The sequence below is a fragment of the Lactuca serriola genome, chromosome 4 (assembly GCF_051521515.1).
Source record: "Lactuca serriola cultivar US96UC23 chromosome 4, Lser_US96UC23_V15, whole genome shotgun sequence".
Classification (NCBI taxonomy): domain Eukaryota; kingdom Viridiplantae; phylum Streptophyta; class Magnoliopsida; order Asterales; family Asteraceae; genus Lactuca; species Lactuca serriola.
In genome coordinates, this window is record NC_136411.1 from 166,714,543 (window position 1) to 166,726,412 (window position 11,870).

Below are 11,870 nucleotides of genomic sequence, written 5' to 3' on the forward strand. Positions count from 1 at the left end.
TGATTGGATCGGATCAAACATATCCATCCAAACGAACACCCCTAGTTGTAACGTCACATTTTTCACAATAAATTTTTCATTTTTATAAACCAAAGCCCAAAAAACCATTTGTTCCAAAATGTGAAATCATAAAATCAGAGTCTAATACATAACGTGGAATCAAAAAATTTCAAAGTTGTTCATGAGTGTGTACAATTATGTCTTTGCCATCCAACCAATCATCTGAAGTACCTGAAAAATATCTGATCCACAACTATAAGTACAAAACTTATTGAGTTCCTCAAAATACCACATATCACAATATACACACAATACATACACGTATTGGTCTTCAACACAAAGCTGGTCCGCCTCTCCCCTTGGTTTCGGCACGAAAGCTGGTCCGCTCCAGCCTAGAACTCAAAGGTGGTCCGTCTCCTTTTTTCCTTCAGTATAAAACTGGTGAGCCCAAGTATCTTGGTCTACAATATATATATATATATATATATATATATATATATATATATATATATATATATATATATATATATATATATATATATATATATATATAGTCTAACACCATATGCATCAACGCAATCTAAGCTATCAATTGCGCGCTATAGTGATGCTATAGTGGCGCTATACCATTTTGCGGAGGTCAAGAACTGCTGTTTTCAGTTTAGCATTTTCATTTTGCGGTACCTCTATTAGAGGCGCTATTCACCGCTATTTCAATAACCGCTATAGCGGCGCTATTCCATTTTCGTTCACATTTTGGGCCATTTGGTTACTTTGTCAAGGAAAAACTAGTTTTAATGATCTCACTACAATTTCATTTTAAAAAAAACCTGAACAACTAACATAATTAAAAGCATTCAAAGCAACTACGTCTACCGATAACTCTCTTTCTCATCTCTTTCTGTACTCACGAAGACTAGAGGTGTTATGGTCGAACTCCATTAATGTTTTTTGTAAATCGACCCACACCTATGACACAACGACTTGGGACTTAACTCCTTAAATCAACCAAGGCCTACTAATATGATATTGAACCCATGCAATGCAATTAAACTCTATTAGACAGTTTGACACTACCTAGTTTCCATATTACTATAATAGAATATTAGGTCATGTTTCTATATGACTTTCTAGGTTTGATGATATTAATTCTATATAGACTTATAGTATTAATACTAAAATATATAAATTATATAAAAATATAATATAAAACTATAAATTATAAGTAATATTTAGAAACCGCTATATCACCGCTATACCGCCGCGATAATCGCGATCTCAAATAGCGGCATGTGACCGCTATAACTGCATAGAATGCAATCATTTCCTAATATACTTAGGACCCATACATCTGTCCATGCTATTATTTGCAACCACCAAATGAATGCAAAATTGTATGTACTCAGAGATAAGATAGACAGTGAAACAACCCAAAAATACGGTCCAAAAATTTCATTTTTGATTATAAATAAAATCATAGTAACCCAAATCATCTCATAAAAACATAAGGGATAGTACCTCAAACATCATATCAAAATCACATGTCCAAATATCAAAGTAAATCACCACAGGCTAAACGTTGTGGTGTGTGCAATGCAGTCATCCCGAGCTCTTCCCCTTACTAGCGAAAGTACCTAAAACCAAAACTGAAAAGTGTAAGAACGAAGTTTAGTGAGTCTCCCCAAACAACCACATACATACATATAACATCATACCTTGGGCTTAGGCCACTACATCCCCCCCCCCACATCGAACCATAGTCTGGCATTGGGCCTCGCCCGACATTCAGCAAAGCTCAGTATACATAAGAATATCAACAATCACATATAAACATGAACATCTAGCATCCATATAAACATCTCTCAGGCTTTCCCTGGCATCAGACCGAAGTCCGAAAACATTCTAACAGACACATGTAAGAATCATGAAGATACCAAGCATACAAACATTCCTCGGGTTTGCCCCGACATTGGACCGAAGTCCGATAACACATAAACCTACTTCGGGCACAGTCTAGCATCGGACCCTAGCTCGACATATACTAACAAACATAAACGAGCCAGCATTGGTGCCTTCGACCCGTTCCTACTGGAGGAAAACTCACATCTCAAAGCTGACTGTGAAATCTCGCGGTGAGGAATCTTTAAGTTTTACTCCAACGACTCCCCGGATATCATTATCACAATAACACTTCATTAAAATTCAATAATCCTTCTTAGGAAAAATGACCATTTTAACCCTGGTCAAAGTCAACATTCTTGTCAATGTCAACGTTCTGGGTTGACTCAACTCGCCGAGTTGATCCATCAAGTCGTCGAGTTCTATAAATCAAAAACCATGAAATCGCAATCCAGCTCGTCGAGTCATTCCCCTGACTCGCCGAGTTCCCTTGCTACTCGTAGTAGTGATAAAGCGAGTCAACTCTTCAAGTCCCTCCTCAGACTCGTCGAGTTTTACCATATTCGGAATCGGGACAAATCAACTTAACTCATGGAGTTCCTCTATGGGCTTGACGAGCTCCTCAGTCTATTTGGGTCATCTTAAAGGATTAAGCCCCTACTCTTCAGATCCAAGATTCATACTTCCCATATACACTAAAAATGTCCTTTTAAGGGTAAAGTTTCCAACTTTACCCGTTAATACATTTACTTAATGGGTTTAGCTCAAACCCTAACTCTTTAGGACCTAGATCTTAGTCCTCAAGCCATCCATACTCCAAACAAAAGCATACAAACAGAGATCTAGACCCTAAACACTACATACACACGTAAAGCTTCCACTTTTCTCTCCATGCATTGCCTTTTGGAGCATAAAAGGCTAAAATGACTTCCTATAGCTTGCTTGGGGATTTAATGGCCATAAAGCTTGCAACTCTATGCCATGAAAGCCCTCCATGATTCCAGATCTGATGGTTTACTCACTTGGGACGTCCATATCCTAATGATCAATCTTCTTGGACCAAAATCCCAACAAAATGATAAATAAGATATCTAAGAAGCTACTAAGCTAGTTTGAGATTTGCTTCCCAAAAAAATGATGAGGACGAAGTGGAGTCTCTGGATATACTAGCTTCTTCTTGAATCCCCAAGTTTCTCATTCCTTCACAAGCTTCAAAACACACCTAGTTTCACTCAAAAATGGCTCACAAGCTCACAAATGCATTAGGGTTTCTGAATCTAAGGTTTGGGACTTGGAGGCTGGAAATGAGGCAAGCAAGTGGGGATTAGGATGCTTAAATAGGGTGCAAAACCCCAAAATTAGGGTTTCATTCTAGCAGCCCTACTCGTCGAGTTGAGGCTCTCAACTCGCCGAGTAGGTTACTTAAAATCCTGCGTCTCTTCTGATCTCTACTCAATGAGTTTGGGGCTCCTAGCTCGTCGATTTGCTCTACAAAATGAATAAAATACAATTTAAATGTGTATAAGGAACCAGGTGTTATAGACAATCTAACAAATGGTCTCATCCTAAAGCCACAACCAAACAAGGAACATGCAATAAGGCCTAGATCAAGAGTTGTCATGCTATCTTTTCTAACTACATACAATACTACGACATGAACTCTACGATCGCCAATACTCTTTACACTTCACCTAACATATCATCAAACAAAAGACTATACTAGCTTGCTCGCCTAAACAACATACCGTTACTCCTCCACATTCAATCAAACAAAGGTATATAGCGTAACACATAGTATAGTGAGGAAACTTACCTGCTCGGAAATCTGATAAATCACAATCACATACTCAAATTTTGGCACAGACCAGATTCGCGAACCGCCTACACACCCATAAAGGCCAAACCCTCAGTCTACACCATAAACCCTAAACTTTAACTAAAGTCAAACTTGGTGAAAAGTCAACATGTCAACAATTTATCAGGTGGGTGCCCCGCATCTTATAAGGTATGACCCGCATCCAGAAAAGGACAAAATAGTTGGATCTTAGGCTAAAATAGACACACCTCAGAAAACCCTAAAAAGTGCGCCACACCAGGGAAGGACACACCGCGTCCGGGCCTTCTTGTCAAGGTGCAAAAACTTAATCCATTAAGTTACCACCCAAAACTTCTAGATCTAGTCCTTAACAATATCTAATTGGATAAAGTTTCCAACTTTATTCATTAAAACACTCCAATGAAGCAAGAACTAAACTATATGAACTAAAATGACCTAAAAAGCCAACACAACTTGCATGACTTAGAGGACATGCATGAAACACCGACTTTCCAAGTCCAAAAGTTTCATAGAACAATCTTAAGTGCTTAAAGAGGCTGAAGTGATCTCAACTCCAAGCTTACTAACAAAAAGGGACCAAAAGTGCATAAAATGACTATAAACAAGATCTAGCAAACTAAAAGGCAAGCTTGAAGCTTTATGGTCACAAAGGTCCAAGAATGGTGAAACCTCTTTGGATTTACACTTGTTCTTCACTTCAATGCACCAAAGGAAATCATGATATTCAAGCTTCAAGCACAAACAAAGGGAATATAAGCTCTTAAGGTGAAACAAGGCACAAAATAAAAGAAAGAGGGGCTAGAGTTTCTGGAAACTCTCTCTAGGGATGATGGAGGCGAAAAACGATCCAACCCTAGGAGTTACGGGTGTTTAGATAGCCCTCAAACCGTAAAAAAGGCTTTTAGCCAACGGGTCAGTTACGTTGCGCCTACTAAGGGGTGCCCCGCATCACTTATGATTAACTACAACTTTTCAGTATCTTAGGAATTATGATTAATAGCTTTCTGCTTCACCTCATACTTTTACTTTTCTTTGGACAATTAAACCCCTAATTAAAGAATGGAAAAAACACCAAAGGAAATAGGGGGTGTTACAGTGGCGATGGCGGCGAGTGTTGGTGGGTCGTGGTAGAGGTGTCGCTAGTAGAAGTGGGTAGTAGTGGTGGTGGATGTAGTAGTGGTGAGTTGTGGCATTTTTGGTGGTAGGAACGGTGGCGGTGGTGGTCGTGGAAGTGATTGATGTTGGGGGTGGTAGTGGAGTTGGTAGAGGTAGGGTCTTGGTGTATATCTAGTATGTGGAGGTGATGGTTGAGGTGTAGTCGGTGGGTGGTGGCGGTGACGGTAGTTGATGGTGGTTATAGTGGACTTCGTAGCAGTTATGGAAGGCGATGGTGGCAGGGGTTTGGATGGATTGGTTCGATCTTATGCAATCAAGTGAATCCAAATTGATTTCGGTTTTCAAAACATGGATTCGAATGATCCAAACTAAATTCAAATCCAATCCGATCTGGTCGAATTACAATTCAGTTGGATCGATTTTTATAATTTGGTTTTGAAAAGCCGAAACATTTTAAAATGACATATAATTATAATATTACCCAATTTTACAAAAGAAGCAAAAACAAATTATTTTGTTGTAATTTAAAATTTATAAACAACTAGTAATAAGTAATATTATAGTTTTATATATTGTAGATAAAAAAAACTATCGAGAGAAAATGGATATTAATGTTTTCTATTAGGTGACATTTTTTGAACCTATTTAAAAAAATAAATTACAAAATTAATAAATAAGTATAGATATATTAAATAAATAATAAATTTTTATTTGACTTTTTTTTATTATTCGGTTTTATTTTATAAACCAAAACTAATCCAAAATAATTATTCAGTTTTGTTTAAAATCAATCCAAAAGCCCGAATATTCGAACCAAAAAATTAAATTCAAATTGTCTAACTGAACAATTTGTTTTTATCCAAATAGTGAACAACCCTAACAAGGATGATAGTGGAGGTGGCGACCGTAATGATGGGTTGTAGTAGAGGTAATGATGGTGGTTGTGGAGGTGAAGATGGTGGCTATGGTGATGGTAGTGGTAGCAGCGATAGTGACAAATGGTGGCGGTGAAGATGATGATGGTATAAAAAATGATATTATGGTAATCTTGAACTTTTCCTCATAAAAAAAAAAATTTAATTCCATACTTTTTTTTATAGAATGGACTTTGCTGGAAAGTGCATCTCATTTAGGAATTCAATTCCTTAGCAAATCTTGAATTAAACATGATCTTATTTAGGAATTCAATTTCTTAGCAAATCTTGAATTAAACATGAGAATATGATGGAATTCATAAATGTAAAATGAAAGTTTCATTTGTTAATAATAATGAAAATGACAATATTTTTTTTAGTAATATGAATGGAAATGGTAGGTTATTTGAACCACATATCCTTTCTAATAAATGAAATTAATTTTGCCACATGTCACTCTCTTATTAATTTGGACACATATCATTTTTTGGTATTTTTGATTAAATGTTTTTTTTTCATTTGTCATTTTCTTATATTTTTATATTTTCTTAATAAACATATCATATTTAAACCTCAATTAATAATTGTCATAATTGAAAATAATCAATAACTTACAATATTAATACTCATGTATTATTTAATATGTTTCCTTTTAAATTTTAAATCTAAAACTTCAAAGTTAAATAAATTTTTGTTTAAACTTTAATATTTAATTTTTGTTTTATCAAACCCGTATAAAATACGGGTTTCACACCTAGTTACTATAATGTAATGAAAACCACATTTGATTATAAACTAAAGTGTAATACTAAATTAATGCAACCACACTTAATTAAAATGAATATCAAAGTATATATAAACATTGACCTAAATTAACAACATAACAACGATACATAATAGTAGGTGGACTTCATTGTTTTAGTAATATTACCAAACACATTGTTTACAACACCCAACTTACAAAACAGGTAATCAAATAAAGAAAACATGAGGATTAAAATGACCCAAATAGATATAAAAAAATATCCATTTTCCCTCAACATATTATTTACAACTAATCTAAATCAAAACCCTTCTGAAGGCTTTACACAAACTTATACCCACTATCCCATCTTTTGTAAGTATTTTCTTATAAAACCAATTGCCCATATAATCCTTGGGTCTTAGTTTAGGTAATTGATAACAACACATGCATGTGTAAAAAGGATGCTTGAGATTTCCAAAACCTTCAAGTATAATAACTTCTTTCTAAATTTGTTTTGAATGCAATATAGTCATTTCCCATAATCATATAGGTTTTGGGTATGTGGTTTCCTTCTACATTACAATGTATTTTGAAATCACAAATTTCATATAAAAATGATATTGCCAGATGGCATGATATTTTCATCAATCTCACACTTCAAAATAAGCTTCATTATTTTCCATGTCATTATGGTATGAACTATCCATTTCCATACCTTCAACTATTCGTACATTTTGACTAGTTAATTATTAATCGAGATAAATGGATCATAATGAATGACATATGTTGACAAAAATGACACAATGTCGATAATTAGAAACGATTGTAAACGTTGGTAATGAAGATGAACCTTTTTTGATTAGCACCAACATTTGTAGAAAACCTAATTTAGCCCAATACTTACGATTAAACCCCTCTCTAATCTTTCCCTCCATGTAATTGGAGGCTTTAAATGAAAGAATCCACGTAATAGAGTTTCATTTACCAGATATAACCGACCGACAAGTAATCATAATTGACAAAATTCCGTAACAGCAATGGCCTTAGTGCAAAATTTTAAAGTTACGACGAAAAATTAAAAGAATACATATAATATTAGTTGATTTTGTGTCATTTTCCCTAATATAAAACCCACTATACTAACTTATAAAACTATGGTATTTAATTAATTATACGGTAATTACAAGGTTGTAAATAACGTTAGGAGTGAGTTAACGACAATGCAAAGCCTTAAGCTTTTTCGAGCCTTATCAACAAATTCGTTTGTGAAGCGTGACTTAATGCGATAATTTTATATATAATTAATATATATGTATATTCTATTATTACTTATTTTTATATATACCACATTTTGTTAAATCTTGATAGCAAATATAAACCTTAGAGTCCTGACTTACCGTAATTTAAAACCTTTGGTAATTATATAAACTAAACATCTAAAACATTAAATATATAGTAAATGAAAGGAAAAGATGTGAAGAATATGGGTAAAGTACTTGGCAAGAAAAACTTGAAACTTTTATTCTCAAAAGATATAATTACTACAGTAATATGCAAAAAGAAAAAAGAAAAGAGAGATTGGGAAACAGAAGAGAGAAAAAGACAGAAAGCAATAGTACCCTAAGTCACACATCAACCCTAACCCCCCCCCCCCCCCCCAACCCCCACCCCCACCCCTCCCTTCTTCTTCTCTCTCTCTTACACACTCATCTTTTTAGCTCCGGCTCTTCTTTTTTTCATCCACACCTCTCTCTTTCTATCTCTACCAATAATCAAGAACGCACACACCAGTTTGTGTTTGTGTGTGTGATTGAGCAACAAAGCATGAACTGATGATATAATACTTAGAAGGTCTGCTTCAGTTTCTTCCAGAAACCCAAACATTGTCTGTTGGGTTAATGCCAAATTAAAGAAAACACCATATGGAGCAGTTGAGATTTCAAGAAGTAAACTATAGTTCAAACAAAAACTAACCTTTTTCTTGATTCCACTTCTTCTTTATTAGCTTCTTTCCAAGTTTAATTCTTCTTTTGTCTTCTTCATCTTTGCCTTTTAAGTTTTCATGATGATGCAACATACATAGATACACTCATATTATATATATAAATACACTTACACATATCGACACCTAGAGAGAGAGAGAAAGAGAGAGTGAGTGAGAGACAAGATGATGATGAAACAGCAGAAGGTGATTTTGGAAGATAATTTGAGTTCTGCATCGAGTGATCTTTATGCAAATACTGTTAATTCTTGTTCAGAGAATAAAGGTCAAGAAAATGGAAGCAATTATCATCCAAATCAACAGCAGTACTTTGCACATCCACCTCCAAGTCAAAGTCAACCACTACTCAAGAAAAAAAGAAGTCTTCCAGGCAACCCAGGTTCAATATCTCTTAAATCTTAAACAAATTTTCATGAGTTTCTCCATTTTCATAAAAAAAAATGGTTGCTTTTCAAAATTTCCATTAATTTGAAAGGAAAGGTACAAGTTTGGTAACAGTGATGTAGTCAACGAGGGACTATCAGTTGACCTTGGTTCAAAATCTCTTAAATCTTTAATCTTTTTCAATGACTCTCATAAATAAATTGTGGGTTTCAATAGTTAATTACTTCAAAATTAATGAAACTCATTTGATTTTTTTTACAACAATTAAGAAAATCAGGAACGGGAATGTATGATATCGATTATATATGTTATTTCATGTTGTAGATCCAGAAGCAGAAGTGATATCTTTATCACCGAAGACATTAATGGCGACGAATCGATTTGTGTGCGAGATATGTAACAAAGGGTTTCAAAGAGATCAGAATCTACAACTTCACAGAAGAGGACACAATCTGCCATGGAAGTTGAAGCAGAGGAACAAGAATGAAGTTGTGAGGAAGAAAGTGTATGTGTGTCCAGAAGTGAATTGTGTGCACCATGAACCATCTAGGGCTCTAGGCGATTTGACTGGGATCAAGAAACACTTTAGCAGAAAACATGGTGAAAAGAAGTGGAAATGTGATAAATGTTCAAAGAGGTACGCAGTTCAATCCGATTGGAAAGCTCATTCCAAGACTTGTGGCACCAGAGAGTACAGATGCGACTGTGGTACCCTTTTTTCTAGGTAAAATTCTTCCATTTATGATCACAATTCAACATTAAATAACCCTAAAAAATCATGACAAATCCCAACACAAAAAGGATATAAAGTTTGTCGATTGAGCGTTTTGCATGAACCATGTGCGATATTTAAAGAAAGACATTAAAGAACCCTAAATTCTAAAACCCCATAATAAATGAAGTCCCTTTTCATATTCATTGACAGTATTGATTCTTTAGCTGTTATCTGTGATTAAAAAGTACATTTTTCTATAAACTTTTTTGTGGGTGTCTGTGTTTCTTGGATTAACAACTAATAGCGAGATGGGTTTTTTTCTTTTTTCTGCAAAGTTTTTGTTTTTTTGTGTTTGGATTGTTGTTGTTCATGGTATATTTATTGTCCTTTTCAGTTTTATATATTTTAAATCTTAAAAAATGTACAGGAGGGATAGTTTCATCACACATAGAGCTTTCTGTGATGCACTAGCAGAAGAAAGTGCACGAGCAATCACTGGAATAGACCCATCCATTCCGGGTCAAATCCCGACCCGATTCAACGATCTTCATCTTCTTAACCCGATTCACAACACCTTTTTGAAAAAAGAAGAACACCCATTTCCATGGCTACAAACCCAACCCCAATCCCAAGAAAAAGATTGTAGCCCTAGCAGTATTAGTCATGGTGGCAGTGGGCCCAACCTGACAGCCTACCATCCAGCACCATCTGCGTACATGTCAGCTACTGCATTGCTGCAAAAAGCAGCTCAGATGGGTACAAGTCACCTAAGCAACAGGAGTACAAGTATACAAGCTCAATGTACAACCTCTACATCAATGTTGAAACCCCACCACCAACACCAACACCACCACCAGCAATACCGAGCTCACGTGTCTACTAACTCTGCAACTATTGGTAACAACAATGGTTGTACAAGTGCTTCAACTGGACTACTTATGTCTTCCCTTGACCCTGAAGAGATGATGGCGTTAGCTTCTTTCGGAAATGTTAAAGATGGTGCATGTGCAGGTGGACCCTCACCCTCACCTTCAACTTCACCTTCACCCCACCCAACCCCACCTCTACCCCTACCCCTACCCCATCATCCTCATACATCACCATCTTTTCTTCATCCCATGAACATGAGCATGAATATGAGCATGAGCATGATGATGAATCCTGATGGATTTGCCGATGTGTCGACGTTTGAGGATGCGTTTAGTCAAATCATGGATGCAAAGAAAGAAGATCATGATCATGATCGTGATTTGCATGGAGATCTAGTTGAAAGTCATCCTTCGGATTCATCCAAACTGCATCATGGTCAAATGATGGCGATGAATGATGCTAAGAGTAATGGCAATGGTGGTAATATTGGAGGTGGAGTTATGGGCAATGAGGGGATGACAAGAGATTTCTTGGGGCTGAAAGCTCCCTCCCATGGCCATGGTGGTATTCTTAAGCATAAACCAAACCCCTAAACCATGGCATGCATGCAAGGTAATTAATGGATTAATTTATCAAATTAGGGTTTTGCCCTTTTCTTAGTTACTTTTTCATGTCTTTTTTTGTTACTGTAATACAAAAGTAAAGAAGCTTTTGAGTCCCTAATGATCTATTTTCGCATTGGAACTTCATACACGTGATGCATGATGCTATGCATAAACCATGGTCAAACAATTTATTACAAAATTACAATTATTAAGTAGGTTTAATATGCTTCATTTTACTCGGATTCGTATGGGTTTTGTTGGAATAGAGATTCTTATGTTTTTTTGTATATAACAAAGATTTAACAACACAGATAACAAAACATATGGGGTAACATTGGATCCTTGATCCAGTACAATGGAAAGATTCCTGAAATGGTGCCATACAGTTTAATATTTTATCTATTACAAATATAAAACAAGGATTTTTTTAACTCGGGCCATAAAAAATAGAGAATATCTTTCTATATCTTATTTATATTTATCATATTTAATTAAATTAATAATTATTTAATCTATTTATCGATATGATAGGAGGATAAATAAAAACAAAAAATATTTGAATATTTAATTTCTCTACAAAAAATAGCAATAGCCTAAAAAAGGATATAATAATTTGTTGGAGCAACTTTAACCGATCAAGGCATTTATTGTAATTTTTGTGTTTTGGAGGCCAAAATTTTTCTTAAGGTGTTGTTATATGCATCCTCTTGTTAACATAAATCGTTTCTTCATGAAGATACACAAATATTATACTCATTTTTTACCATCAAAAAATTTAACATT

At 35.1% G+C, this 11,870-nt stretch overlaps 1 protein-coding gene across 1 annotated transcript; it reads left to right on the plus strand.

Moving 5' to 3' along the window:
• Nucleotides 1-8,223: 8,223 nt before the first annotated feature.
• LOC145102891 (protein indeterminate-domain 7-like) lies at nucleotides 8,224-11,323 on the plus strand. The gene is made up of 3 exons (XM_079040398.1): nucleotides 8,224-8,892; nucleotides 9,222-9,621; nucleotides 10,040-11,323. The coding sequence occupies exons 1-3, from the start codon at nucleotides 8,679-8,681 to the stop codon at nucleotides 11,073-11,075; spliced, it is 1,650 nt and encodes a 549-aa protein (XP_078896524.1). The 5' UTR covers nucleotides 8,224-8,678; the 3' UTR covers nucleotides 11,076-11,323.
• Nucleotides 11,324-11,870: the final 547 nt, after the last annotated feature.

Bases quoted from the DNA above. Each gene is read 5' to 3' on its own strand.
- LOC145102891 (XM_079040398.1), top strand. From the start codon at position 8,679: ATGATGATGAAACAGCAGAAGGTGATTTTGGAAGATAATTTGAGTTCT. The intron at 8,893-9,221 runs GTTCAATATCTC...TTCATGTTGTAG, and splicing joins AAGTCTTCCAGGCAACCCAG to ATCCAGAAGCAGAAGTGATA. The intron at 9,622-10,039 runs GTAAAATTCTTC...AAAAATGTACAG, and splicing joins TGTGGTACCCTTTTTTCTAG to GAGGGATAGTTTCATCACAC.